Source organism: Embiotoca jacksoni, unplaced genomic scaffold, assembly GCF_022577435.1.
Source record: "Embiotoca jacksoni isolate LCO1_2020_lvr unplaced genomic scaffold, fEmbJac1.0.p SCAF_87, whole genome shotgun sequence".
Classification (NCBI taxonomy): Eukaryota; Metazoa; Chordata; class Actinopteri; family Embiotocidae; genus Embiotoca; species Embiotoca jacksoni.
In genome coordinates this window covers 919,820-932,926 of record NW_027185444.1, presented here as the reverse complement: position 1 = coordinate 932,926, position 13,107 = coordinate 919,820, and the positions used below count along the sequence as shown (strand labels likewise).

Here is a 13,107-nt window from a genome sequence, read left to right as displayed (position 1 = left end):
GTGGTAACATCGGTTTAGCTTGTACAACCCAGTTCACCGTCTTTGTTCAGGTGAATGCGCTAAATTTCAGGGCAAACAATCATTTGTTTGCTGTTACCGAAGTCACAAGAATTCCTTTTCTGGTCATCATGACTGTTTGTACATAATTTTATCCAAATCCATCCAATAGTTGCCATCCACAAAGACATACTACCATCATGAATAAACATTTTATTGAAGAATGCATTGCAAAAATATCAGCCAAAATAGAGATTTTAAGAATTTTTAAGATTGATGTGGTACCATTAACAAATTTGTTTGTCTCTCTATTTTGGTCTTACTTGACTCAATTGTATCATACTGCTTTGAGATATATTTCAAATTCAGGCTGCAGGGCTCATCACTGTGCACTGGGTTGGATGGTCTCCACTTGCTATGTGCAGGCTGCCACACAATATATATCAGTATACAAGACTGTTCTCGGTAGATTACCCTTGTATATACAGTATGTTCTTAAATTGTTTCTGTTCTCACCGCCTTCCAATTTAATTAACTTTGTCAAACATTTTTTGGTATACATTTAACCTCTTGTGATGCGTGGACATTAGTAAGTTTGCACTACTTGTAATGCTTTGTTTTGTATTGTATGTATATAATCAATGTGCACTTGACAATTTTGTTATCTTCTAAGTCACGACTGAAAAGGAGATTTTATCTCAATTGTTTTTTTTTTAAGGTTAAACAAAATAACATAAAAACTGCCGTGACCTCAACTCATCGGGACTAATATTTACAAATGTGCCTGCGTATCTCCCGTGATGTAACCTAGAGCAAATAAACCATTTTAGAGGATCACACTGGGCATGCACTTTGTCCCCCCCCCCCCCCCCCCCCCCCCTCTCTCTCTCTCTCTCTCTCTATATATATATATATATGTATAAATAGAAGCCTCTCACTGTTTTGACAGTGAACACCAGTAAAACTTCAGGTCTGCTTAGAAATTTCTTGTAGGTGTGCAACATTTCATCACCTTCAGACTGTTTAGTTTCATAAATAATAATTGCAAATGACGAATAAATCCCATTTGAGGAGACAGTGGATTGTAGGTTCTCTCAAGAATAACATTCATTGAAAGGGATATGTCCATTCTTAATGTTGTAATTTGATCTACTAAGTGAAATGATCAGGGTGAAGGGAAACAAAAGGCTTTGGACATAATCATGTGACAGACAGAAATGTTCATAAAAATGCTTCCATTATTCATTGGGAGAATTTTAATCCAATTCATTACAAAAAGAGATTGATGACGTATGCATGTCCTTGTGTTTGAGAAGATGAGGGCACAGAGTGATTTCGTACCCTATTGCGATTGTTTTTTTTTTTCTGGTTAAGAATATAATTTAAGGCTATGTCAAATAGTACACACAACATACAGTAGGTTTTAAAGGACAGTTTGTAAAAATTAGCACATGATATTGTACCCACAAACAGCACGTTTATACAGTGCTGTTCTCCTGTCAGCAGTGGTAGTACCTTTAAATGTGCATGCGAAGAGGAGAAAGTGGCTTAAGATAGACAGTGAACACTGGAGGAGACACAAATGGCAATTAAAACAGGATGATTTGTATGCTTTTTTTTTGGCAGGTCTTGCTTCCGTATTTTGTTTTCCTTTCCCATCAAGATAGTGCAGAGGTTTATTTTGGTCCTTAAGGACACTAGGCTTGTTGTGGCCTATTTTCTGAGCATCTTTTCAAGCACTCTGGCATTCAGCTCCTGCTCCTCTCTGAACGTCACCCTATGAAGAGCGTTGTGAACTTGACTGGCATTCTCATGCTTTGATTGACTGCAGGACACTTTTTTTTAAATGTCATTCGGGATGTGTAATATGTTTCACTCTCTGAAAACCAAGAACCGAACGGAGAAGGTGATTACGATTTCCATTATCATTTCCATTTGGCCTTTTTGGTTATAAAAAACATTTTTCTTTTTTGCAGTTTGTGTCGATAGGTAAGAAAGTAGGCTCAGCAGTGTCATTTTTTTTTTTACACTTCTTGGCAGACTTCCCACAGCTTTTCAGAGACACAGGAGCTCTCCATATCCCTGTGTTTGGTGACCTGTCAGTGCTCTGCCTTGAAGTGAAAGCCCCCTTCACAGAGAAGACCTCCTTCTGTCAGACCTCTCTCTGCCGATACTATATTGTTGTAGGATTACTGCAGAGGTCTACGACCCCATTCACAGCCCTATTACACAAGTCGAAGACTACAACCTCAAACATTCTTATCGTCTTCATAAAGACGGCAGCTGTGCAATTTAACATTTTCAAATTAATTAGCCACATTGCTAAAGCCCCCCTCACAGTGAGTACAGGACAAAGTTGCAGAAACAGTCAGTGTTTGTTTTGATTCTCACAACACAGTAAAAGAGGTTAGAGCTTTATTGTTGAATGTGATACATTTTTTTTGGTATTCTTTCCATAAACATGATATGAACAGAGAGAACCTGCATCATGTAAAGGGATTGAAAATACCACATTCTGTAGGTACAAATGTCCATATAAAAACACTGTGATCATACTGTCTAATTTCACTGTGGAAATACAGCGATGACAGCCATGTGGATATAATGTCTGTAATGTCATGTGTTAGATTCCCCATCTCCATTAGATACAAAATAGACAAAAATAATTTCATATATTTTTCAGAAATTTTCAAAAACATTGTCAAGTGATCACAACATAAAATAATCAATGACAATCCAGATTATTTGCAAGTAAAATGCTATTAGCAAAATAAGTTTCTTTTAACTTTGTCATAGACTATATCATCACAACTTTCTTCATATTTCCACCATGATTTCTCTGTAAATATATCTAACATATTGAAATAAACGACAATCTCTGTGATCTGAGTAAAGCAAACAAAAAAGAAACTGCGTAAAGAAAACGAAACAAAGAATCACTCAATAACAGGCCCATCTTCTGTGTTGAATTAAAAGATAAAATTACAGTCAAACACGGTTCACATAAAATTTCATATTTCTTTGAGGCACTCATCGCCTTTCAGCTCTATGTCCCCATCTCTAATAGCCCTGCTGCTGATAAACGCTTGGTACAAGTAAGCTTTAACATATGATTAAATAAAATTTTAATGCAAGTGCAATCACCTGTCATGGACAGTGATTGGAGCTTATCCAGCTGAGGCACACGTTTTATGATCATTTTCTAAACAAAAACTTCATAATAAAGAGAGAAAAAGAACAAAAAGGAAACACATTTACTGCATGGCCAGTCAGAGTTTTGTCATTGGTATGTGCAGGCTGTTCCAGGGTCCCATCCACAGTTCGTCCTCATCTGATAGTGTGTGGTCACTGTGGGACTCCAGTGTCTCCCTACTGCTCTTGTGGCTGTCCACTGAAGTCTCTAGCTCCTCACTGACACATGGGCCACTGCTGTTTCTGTCAATCATGGTATTGGCAATATTGGTTTTGGACCCAAAACTTTTAAGATCTGTTATTGTAGACCCCACAGAGCCAGAAGAGGACCGAGGGTTGAGGTTGACATCCATGTTTGGGGGAACACACGTACCTATTCCATTTTCTGTGTCGTTTCCTGAACCCTCAATGCTGATAACAGGAGGGGGTTCTTCATGAGTCACACCCAGCTTGTCTAGTTTTTTGAAATGCTTACCCAGCCGACACGGAGAGCCCATCTTTAGGTTGTTTAGATGGGGCGGGCGCCTAGTTCGGACAATGGTGCCATTCTGTGCGAGGTAGATGTTCCCGTTGATGTTGCTGTGGCTGTTGGGGAGTCTGTTCCGTTGGGTCTCTGTAGTGCTCTCCTCTCCAGTGGAGCTGGTCTCGTTCTCCCGATCTACTATCAGCTTAATCCGCTTCTTTCTTCCAGGCTGAGAAGGACATGGTGGAGAGATCAATATATCGTTTTTTTTTTTTTCAGAAGGTATAGTATACACGAGTCTCAGAAATGCAGAAATGCAAACAAAACCCTGCAGACACCAGGCTTGTTCACCAGGTAGTAAGGTCATAGTATTCACAGTTCTCGCCAGAATTTCTGCCCTCGTTCAAGAAAAAAAAAAAAAAAAGGATTTCTGGTGGAATTCAAATTTGTGTATTTTTGATGACGATATGAAACAATAATTTCCTTCCTTAAACCTCATTAATGATACTAAACAAGTACTGACATACAACTATAAAAGGCTGCTAATGGGACTAGTTAAAAGGATTTTTTTTGTTCTACTAAAAATGTTCATATTGAAAGAAATGGGAAAAAAATATATTAAGAAAATGAGAAAGAACCCTATTTCATGACCAAGTATATCCAGTTCTGGGCTCTATTTTATAGCCTGCAAAAAGTAGGCCAAACTACAACCTAATGTCTTTTGCTAGTTTCATACCAACGCAGTCGTCATTTTCCAGTGCAGCACCCATGCCAAAAATGGTCGTGTTGGTCTTAAAATGAGGTGTCTAATTTGAGACAGCAGAATGTGATTGCACCTTTGATCAACCAAAACCTGGTCTTTAGTCAACGGCACACTATGTTAATGTTATTTTAAGGGCGCATTATGAAAATCTTAATTTGTGCCTACAAAGGTGGGTGCACAATGTGCTTAAAATCTGCTTATGACACACACAGCGACATGCAGCAGCTCACAAACATGCAAAGATTCAAATATAAAAAGATTACAATATGACAGATTATTACTGTTTACATCAATCTGTTCAATCTGCCCACAAGCAGATTTGTTTTCTCTACAGAGAAACAACAAGTTTTAATAGCATTCCATCAAGCTACAAGCACACCTGGCATTTTAAGGAAATGGGAGATAACACTGTTTATTTCATATTACAGCCAAACACACCTATACTATAATTACACCTTCATTGGCTCGGCTATAGCCCACGGAGACATTTATGTGGTGGTTATAGGCTTTATCAGCATTGTGTGAACTCATTTGGCAATTTCTTGAATGTAACAGGTATTCATGTATATGTTATAGTCCCACTCTATAGGTTTAAAAGACCAAATACGACCCCATTGAACCGTGCGCATTATTTTGCACACAGATTATATACCGTTAAACAAAAAAAGCGGATTTGTCATGTCCTAAATGCACTTATGTTATGCTCTTTATAACATGCATTTAGAATATTAAAATACAGCCTTCTGTGCTAGAATGAAATTTATGGCGAGAAAAATTAGTTTTCTACGGAAAAGTTTCATATTGTTTAGGCCTCAAAAGTAATCATTTCGAGATCACATAAAAGATTGAGAAAAGAAGATAGTACTGCAACATGCAAAATCTCAGTAGAAAAAGCCTAAAGAAAAAGGTACAAAACACACAGCAAACATCAGAGAGAGAAATAGGTCAAAGATGTAAGAACAAAAGTCAGATTCAAATAGTTTGCAAGCAGGAAACCACCACGGATTCCTTGCGAAGGGGAAATGAGGAAGAAGTGGACGTCTGAAACACTCTGCAGAGGCAAGCAATATGTCTTCACTCCCATGCAAGGGTAATTGATTTTATTCACTCTTACTTCACAGTAGACAATATCTCTCTCTAGAAGGTAGTCGAGTTTCCTTTAGACTCTGAATCAGCATCTGACGTTTCTTCGGTTTCTTCAGAGCCATTTGACGCGCTGCCGGTCGCTGATCCAGAGCCGCTGACTGAAGATTTGTCAGAGGAAATGGCGTCCTCATCGACCTCAGTGATAGGGGACAGTCCCCCGTATGTCTCTTCAGAGGTGTCACCCATGCTTCTGACCTCAGAGCTGTAAGGGGGACCAGTGTAGGGGGCAGAGGGCCCAGGGTCTCCAGACGCATCAATGGACCTCCCAGACCGTGCTTCATCGCTGACCTCGCTGGTGGACTCTTTACTCTCCTCTGCACTCTCAGATTCTTCCTCATCCTCTTCTTCACTCTCTTCTGTGATTGTGTCTTCAGATCCACGACTGGGGATGGACTGTTGGGAACGCCGGCTGCCACTGGCGGACCGGGAGCCAGCTGAGCTTTCCTCCTTGCTGCCTGAGGAACTCTTTTCTGTCATCTGACTGCCGGATGAGGCCCCTGAACCAGATGTTTTTTTCTGGCTGGACCCACGAGATGAAGAGCCTTCACTTCCTGATCCTGAGCCTGACTCTGCCTCACTGGCTGTTCCTGTCCCTGACTCGGTCTCACTGAGTTCTTCACTGGACTTCTCTGAGATGACTTCTGATGACTTGGTTCTTGAGTCAGATAAAGATGCAGCAGTGCCAGCGCTACCACTGACACTCTCACTTGCACTCTCACTTCCTTTGCTACCACTGACACTCTCACTTGCACTTTCACTTCCTTTGCTCCTACTCCCACTCCCACTTCCACTCCCACTCCCACTTCCACTCCCACTTCCACTCCCCCCAGAAGCACTGCTGCCCTTGCTGGCCTCAGTAGCTGATGATTTCATTGAAGAGCGAGCTGAAGACCCACTTTCTCTAGTGCTACCTGAAGCCTCTTCCTCCTCTGACTCTTCATCAGAGTCTCGCTCTGTTCCTGAACTCTTTTCAGTGCTCGTCTCCTTCTCTGTTGCTGTGCCCGTTCCTGATTCTGTTTCTTTCTCAGATCTAGAATCTTCTTCAGAATCTTTCTCAGTTTCTGTCTCTTTCTCTGAAGCTGATGACTTCTCTGACTCAGATTCTTTCTGTGACTCTGATTCTCTTTCAGTCCCAGATTCTTTCTCACTGACAGATTCTTCTTCTTCAGATTTGGACTTGCTTTCTTCATCAGAATCCCCTGGCTCTTCATCAGGCTCTTCCTCTGAGTCTACAGTGCTTTCGTTAGCATCATCCCGGTCTAAATCGACTTTGAGATAATCTTTGTCAATGCTGCTCTTCTCTGAGGATTCCTCATCAGAGTCTTTCTCCTTACTGCTTCCACTTGCACCTGCCTCTGGCTCACTTTCTGTCACACTAATAGACACTTTAGACTTCTTGTCATCCTCACTGGCTGCTTGTGAGGCCTCCTCATCTCTCTCGCTGCCTGTGGCTGAGCCACGGCTCACACTACTCTGTGACTTCCTCCGGAGCAGCAACTTGTTACTTAAGTTGATTTTCTTCAAAACTTTGCTAAGCCGGCTGCGAGTATCAGACTTGCTATCTATTGGTCCTGTGAGTGCTGGTCCGTCAGTCAGACTCTCCTGGCTGTCAATACGGCGGGCTGACATCAGTTTGGCATAATCCTTGTCCTTCTTCCCGGCGCCAAACATCTTAAACATCTTGGCTTTTTTCCAAGGAGATGGGCCAGAAGGACCGGCACCCGATGGCCGTTCGCCTCCCTTGCTGGCCGCCAGGAGTTTGCTGAGTTTCATGACAGACTTCAGTTTCTTGGCAGCCTTAGAAGGCTCGCCCTCCTCTGCTGGCTCAGCTTGTTCGATTTCATCCTCTGGCGGCACGTCCCTGAATGCAACCCTCTTTGGTGGACCTCTACCCCGCATGCCACCGCGGCCCCTGCCTCTGCCTTCGCCCTAAGACAGTCATATTTTATTTAATAACCTTTGGTGATGATAAAGCCATAATGTTAGAATGTCACATAGGGATAACACTGCTGTTTTAATAGCACACTGGACATACAACCTATTAAGGCAATCGCTAATATTCTTGACATTATCACTGAACATATAAAATTTACATCCAAGGAAAGCTGATACCTCAGGGCCATGTGGACTGTAGTAATACCCATCATCCTCCATGATTACCTCTCCATATTCATCATACATGGGAGAGATCAGCCTCCGTCGACTGCCAAACTGAGGAAGGTCATACCTGAGGAACAGATTCAAACAAAATATATATATATATATATATATATATATATATAGATAAAACATTGTTTAGAAATACTGTACACAACATTAACAATTGGATTATAGTTTCAATAATCCTTTAAGTGAATCAGATGGCGGTGATGAATTGATGATAACATGCTGCAAAATTAGGTCACAAACAAATGAATTAGCTTATAAAGAAAAACTGTGTATCATATTGGGCACAAATCCTACAATACAGGGAGGCTCAAAATGTCTCACTATGCATAGACCAGTGACCTTAATCATCTGCTATGGAGACAAGAATAATAGCAAAGTCAGTAGACTCCCAACTCCATGTGTAAATTAAAGGGTTTGTTAACCCATAAACATATCGCGTTTTAAAATGGTCATCTGCCGTATTGATTTTGGTGCATATAGTATATTGTAACTTGTCCAATAGGTCATAAAAGGGCTTACTTTTTACTGTTTGTAATTATTCTCATTATTATTTCTAATTCCTTCTCCTAAATTTCCCCCCGTTTTATCTGGCTGGCTTTTTAGTTACTGCTTTTGGTACTTTTTTTGTATATTCGGGAATATATTTGATTAGATAGGCAGTAACTGCTGTGGTGATTTGTTGCCCTTTTTAGAAATTACTTTTCAATTTAGGAACAATTTAATGGAGAGGGAAAAAACAACAACATGCAGTGGCTAAAAGAGCTTTTCCCCAAATAAATATATTGGAGGAGATTTGACCATGTTTGTCCAAATAGTCCAAAAAATTAAAAGAATGGAAGCAAATACTGAGATAGGAACCTGTGTTGTAATAGGTAAGACCTAAAAGCCTATATAAACACTTGAATTAATACAGGTTGCATTAATCCTCTCAAATATGCTGATTTGCTGTTATTTTTTGTTCCTGAATAAGTCCGGCTACACTTCATTGCCTTCGCCAGAGGAGTAGTCCAACAACACTACCTCCCAAACGCTGTTTTGGCAGAATGCACACCTGCATCTTTCACCAACTGTCATCAAAATAAAACAACAACAACAAAAACAACTGTGAAACACTATTTCCGTGTTGATGGTCAAATATACAAAACATTCCAGTGTAGATGAAAACAACTTGAGGATGACAAATATTCAATAATTATCCACCATTAGGTTATCTGTATTAGGAGGCTGGATTTAGCCTCACTTGGATAAGACGTGAATTACTATTCTTACTCCACGAGTCTAGAATAGAGGTGCCTGAAGGAAAGAGGCCATTGGCAATTTGCGTCAGTGCCACCTTCTGAACATATGAGGTCCGCTATGAGGATCACACGGTCTGGTGATTGCTGGATTAAAAGCTTAACGGCTGGTAAAGTGTGCCCCTCATCGCAAACGGAAACAGATCAAAGGCGTCCGCTTGCAGTGACGGTACACTCTTTGGCAACAGCAGCTTTTGCCATGAAGTTTGTGACATATTCAAATAAAATTACAGCTCTTTGCAAATGAAGGCCAGTGTGATTCAGACACAGTAATCAGACTTTGTAAAGGTGACTTGTAAGGTGGGCTGGTGAGTAACTACAGAGGCAATTATAGCACTTAATTTCACCAGTCAGTTTTTAACGTTTGTTCGATTTTCTTTCAGTGATTTAAGCTTGTAAAGTGTGAAAACCTTTCCCCGTTTTGATCAACTCGCGGTGTTAATTCCCCAGAGGGGTGCAAGTCACCTGCAACAGAGTGGGAGCGTTTAATGAATAACAATATCTCAGCAGCTGTTGCGGCTTCGAGTTCCATGTTTTACCTCTCTAGACCATATGGGCGTGTAACAGGCAAGCCAAAACACCCTCTGTCCATTCAGCTCTGGGAAAAACTTTCAGACTCTCAGGTGCCCAGCTCGAGGCAGAATAATTGATCTCATTTAGCGGGAGTAAAGGGGGTAAATTCCCGGATGATATGTAACGCAGAAGCGGCAGCATAAGTGATGCTCATCATTTTAGTCTGAACTTTTTTGAAGTGCTCTTCATCCCTCTCAGCACTGTGAGCTGGAAAGCAAGATCAAGATAAACAAGTCCTAATGATGTAATTTTTTTTTTTTTTTTCACTTTAAATGAACCGATGGAGATCAATTGCATGGATCAGAGTGCGACTGGTGAGAGATGAGACAGTCAGTGAGCTGCATGCTCACCCTTGGTCATAATTATAGTAGTCCTGTGTGTAGTAGTCCTGGCCCGGGTCGATACCCGACTCCATGGAGAGTTCCTGCATTTCACAGAGGCAGACAGAGAAATTAGCCCTCCTTGGCGAGAGACAGCAAAAGAGCAGCAGCAGCAGCATGCGGGGTGACTACTGTATACAGCAGAACGACTACAATCCCTGTGAATTAAGAAAAGCAGGAGTGTTTCTACCTCAGGTCTCAGAAGAGATGGCCTCAGCAGTTGCTGTTGCTGCCAAAGATTAGTGCCGAAGAAGGATAAGGTAAGGGAAGGAAGGGATGGTCAGGAGAGACACACACATAAGGACGAGTTAAGATATAAAGCCAGAAAATGCTGGTCTCTTTAATGCTCACTGCGAGGTCTACTGTATGTTATCCACTATGGAGGAGCAAGGTGAAAAGACTGATGAAATAAGGATGGAAATAAAGGAAGGAAAAAGAGGAAAGATGCTAACCAATCACTGGAGAAGGAAATGCAACAAAAATAAAACGTATTTCAGATATTGAAAGTGACAAAGAGATTTTGATGTCAAACACTGACAGAGTCACTTCGCTTTGTCCCTGATTGTGTTTTTTTTTTTTTCAACTGACGAGAAAAACTAATCCAAATGCTTATCTGCTTTTTGACAGAACATCGAAGAACACAACAGACTTTCGAATCAAACCTGAACTGTAATGTCAGTGTTAGAAGTTCTATCACCGGGATCTCATCTTAATCTCATTCAGTGTTTTCCATCAAGTGTATTTGAGATAAGAATAATGGGATATAACTGCCTCAAGCTGCCTTCAAAATGTCCCGGCACAACAATGAGATAAAAACACATCACAACAGGAATGCTTACCTGTCTGCCGTACCCTCGCCTCCTGTGTGTCGCAGAGAGGAGGAAATAAGACAAATAATGAATATGGATTGACAGAAACATTTCAAGTGCTTTTAGATAAGTGAAATTTAAAGTCTACGGGACAAATGTGTCTACATTCTGCTGACCAGTGAGGAAATACCAGCTTTACTTACTGTGCATTTTCATGTGTTAAATTACAGCGTTGCAGAAATTGTTCAGTTTTTAAAGACGGTGCCTAAGGCTGCAAAGTTATCACGCTGGAGTAGGCTGTTTTTTTTTTTTCCTCCCCATTATCTCATCCAGGCAGGGAAAAAAAAAAAAAAGATACAATAAATGCAAATATGAAAAAGGCTGCTTAGATTGGAAAGCGAAAACTGTTTATACAGATGTATCTGGAGAATCTACGAGGAGATATAAAAAAAAAGGACATTGTGATTAATGCAGAATTTCTGACACAAAGAAAGTTAATAAAATTGTCTTTGGTTATCACGTCATAATAATAACGCCATGAGTTTTATATATATATATATATTGCTATATTGGAGTAAGTAAATCTTAGAAATTTCACTCTATTAAACACATTAAAAAAAAACTCAGAGCTGCTCTTGCAGTGCCTTCAGTACAAGTCAATGAGGAACGGCGAGTAATGGAGCAGCTCGGCTGAAACCTCCAGGTTCACAAGCATACAACTGTAACCTGTCTGGGCCCATAAATAATGTCGACTTTCACACTCTCAGATATATGGCCAAGCAATGATGTGAGATTCCTCTGGAGAGTTGTAATCTGTTATTATGGCCTAGGACCAGGGGACAGCGCAGAGCCGTATGCCACACCTCCCAGGCAGAGTGGATGATGGGAGTGGGCTCTGATGAATGACCTGTTGGCTTGGCTGCTGGCTACTGCTGCTTCATGCAACATCGAGAAAAAAATGGTCCAGTGGACACTCGCCATAGGAAGTTTGCACAAGAGAGGACTTGGTGGAAGACAGGTGATGAAGAAATGCAGAAAAAGAGGTGAGAGAGGTGAGCTCAGAATTACAGCAAGACCTGAATACAGAGCAGCCAAGAGTATCATATCTACAACAGCAGGGCGATATTGCTCCTGTAAATAAGTTAGGTAATAAGGTAATATACGTTTTATATGGTAAATGTAGGGTCTTTATGACTCTCAAAGTAAACTCATTACAGTGGGATTCTGTTCAAGACATAATAGTCAACAGTTTGGGGAATTCTTCTTATTGACATTAAAACAAGAAGATTAATACCACCCTCATTTCAGTGAGATCCGTACTTGTGTGTAGCTAAAGATAGCAGCTCAGCACAGCAAAGCACAAAGAAACAGGGAGACACAGTAGCTAACCCTGGCTCTGTCCGAAGGTAACACAACTGGTTACCAAAGCTCACTAATTAATAGCCTATGTTTTATCTCATTATTGTGAGTTGTGCACAAATTTCTGGGCTGGAGTATTTCTCGGTTGTAACCCTAATAGTAAACATTTCATTTCAGAGCCAATGGTGGGCGGTTTTGTTGGACAAAGTCAGGTGAAATACTTTCTTCTGTTTCTTTCTTTTATGCTCAGCTAACATTCTGCTGGCTTTAGCTTGCTATTTATTGTACGGGCCTGAGAGTGGTATCAATCCTCGGATCTAACTATCAGCGAGAAAGCTGCGCGTCACTAAATGTTGACCTACTCTTATAAAAAACAAAAAAACAAAAAAACAAAACTTGCATACTATAGTAGGCTATTTGGTAAAGGAGCAATTTGATTTTTTTTTTTTTTTAGGCAACCAAAGACCTCTATAATCACCATTTTGTGTGCACATGGATATTAATTATTTCCTAACTTTTTGTAGCCTCTGCCACGTGCTCGTTACTTTGTATTTCCTTTGACATACGATGCGGAGTTTTACTTTTTAACATGACGCTAACTTCAGCTTTAGTTTGTAAAAAAAAATAATCCTGAATCCTGTAAATTGTCGTTGGAAAAGTTCCCCGGAAACAAACTTTTCTGCTTTCTTTGTATTAGTTGTTTTCCTGTTACTGCATACAATTTCATACATACAAAAGAGATTGATAAAAACCAATTGTAAAAGTGTTATATAAAAAAAATAGCATCCATTAAGGATACTATTTGGGTTGAAAGAAACAGCATGTGAGTTGCTCGCGTCTTTACAAAAAAAGATTACCCCATGCGGTGAACATGGAATATAGAATTAGCAGGCCTTCGATCTGCCCATCAGGAGAACATGTGATGAATTAAACATTCCATTGTTCTGAAAGTGAAATATGC

The 13,107-nt window shown here is 40.4% G+C and overlaps 1 protein-coding gene across 1 annotated transcript in view; it reads right to left on the bottom strand.

Moving 5' to 3' along the window:
- Positions 1–3,840: 3,840 nt before the first annotated feature.
- Positions 3,841–13,107, bottom strand: part of LOC138192500 (protocadherin-15-like) — a 191,945-nt gene continuing 182,678 nt past the window's right edge. Inside the window, exons 35-40 of the mRNA XM_069139932.1 lie at positions 10,818–10,839; positions 10,169–10,207; positions 9,949–10,022; positions 7,674–7,788; positions 5,530–7,490; positions 3,841–3,881 (exon numbers count right to left, since the gene is read on the bottom strand). Of these exons, the coding sequence (XP_068996033.1) occupies positions 5,553–7,490; positions 7,674–7,788; positions 9,949–10,022; positions 10,169–10,207; positions 10,818–10,839 (2,188 nt within the window). The 3' untranslated portion in view covers positions 3,841–3,881; positions 5,530–5,552. The remainder of the gene's footprint in view (positions 3,882–5,529; positions 7,491–7,673; positions 7,789–9,948; positions 10,023–10,168; positions 10,208–10,817; positions 10,840–13,107) is intronic.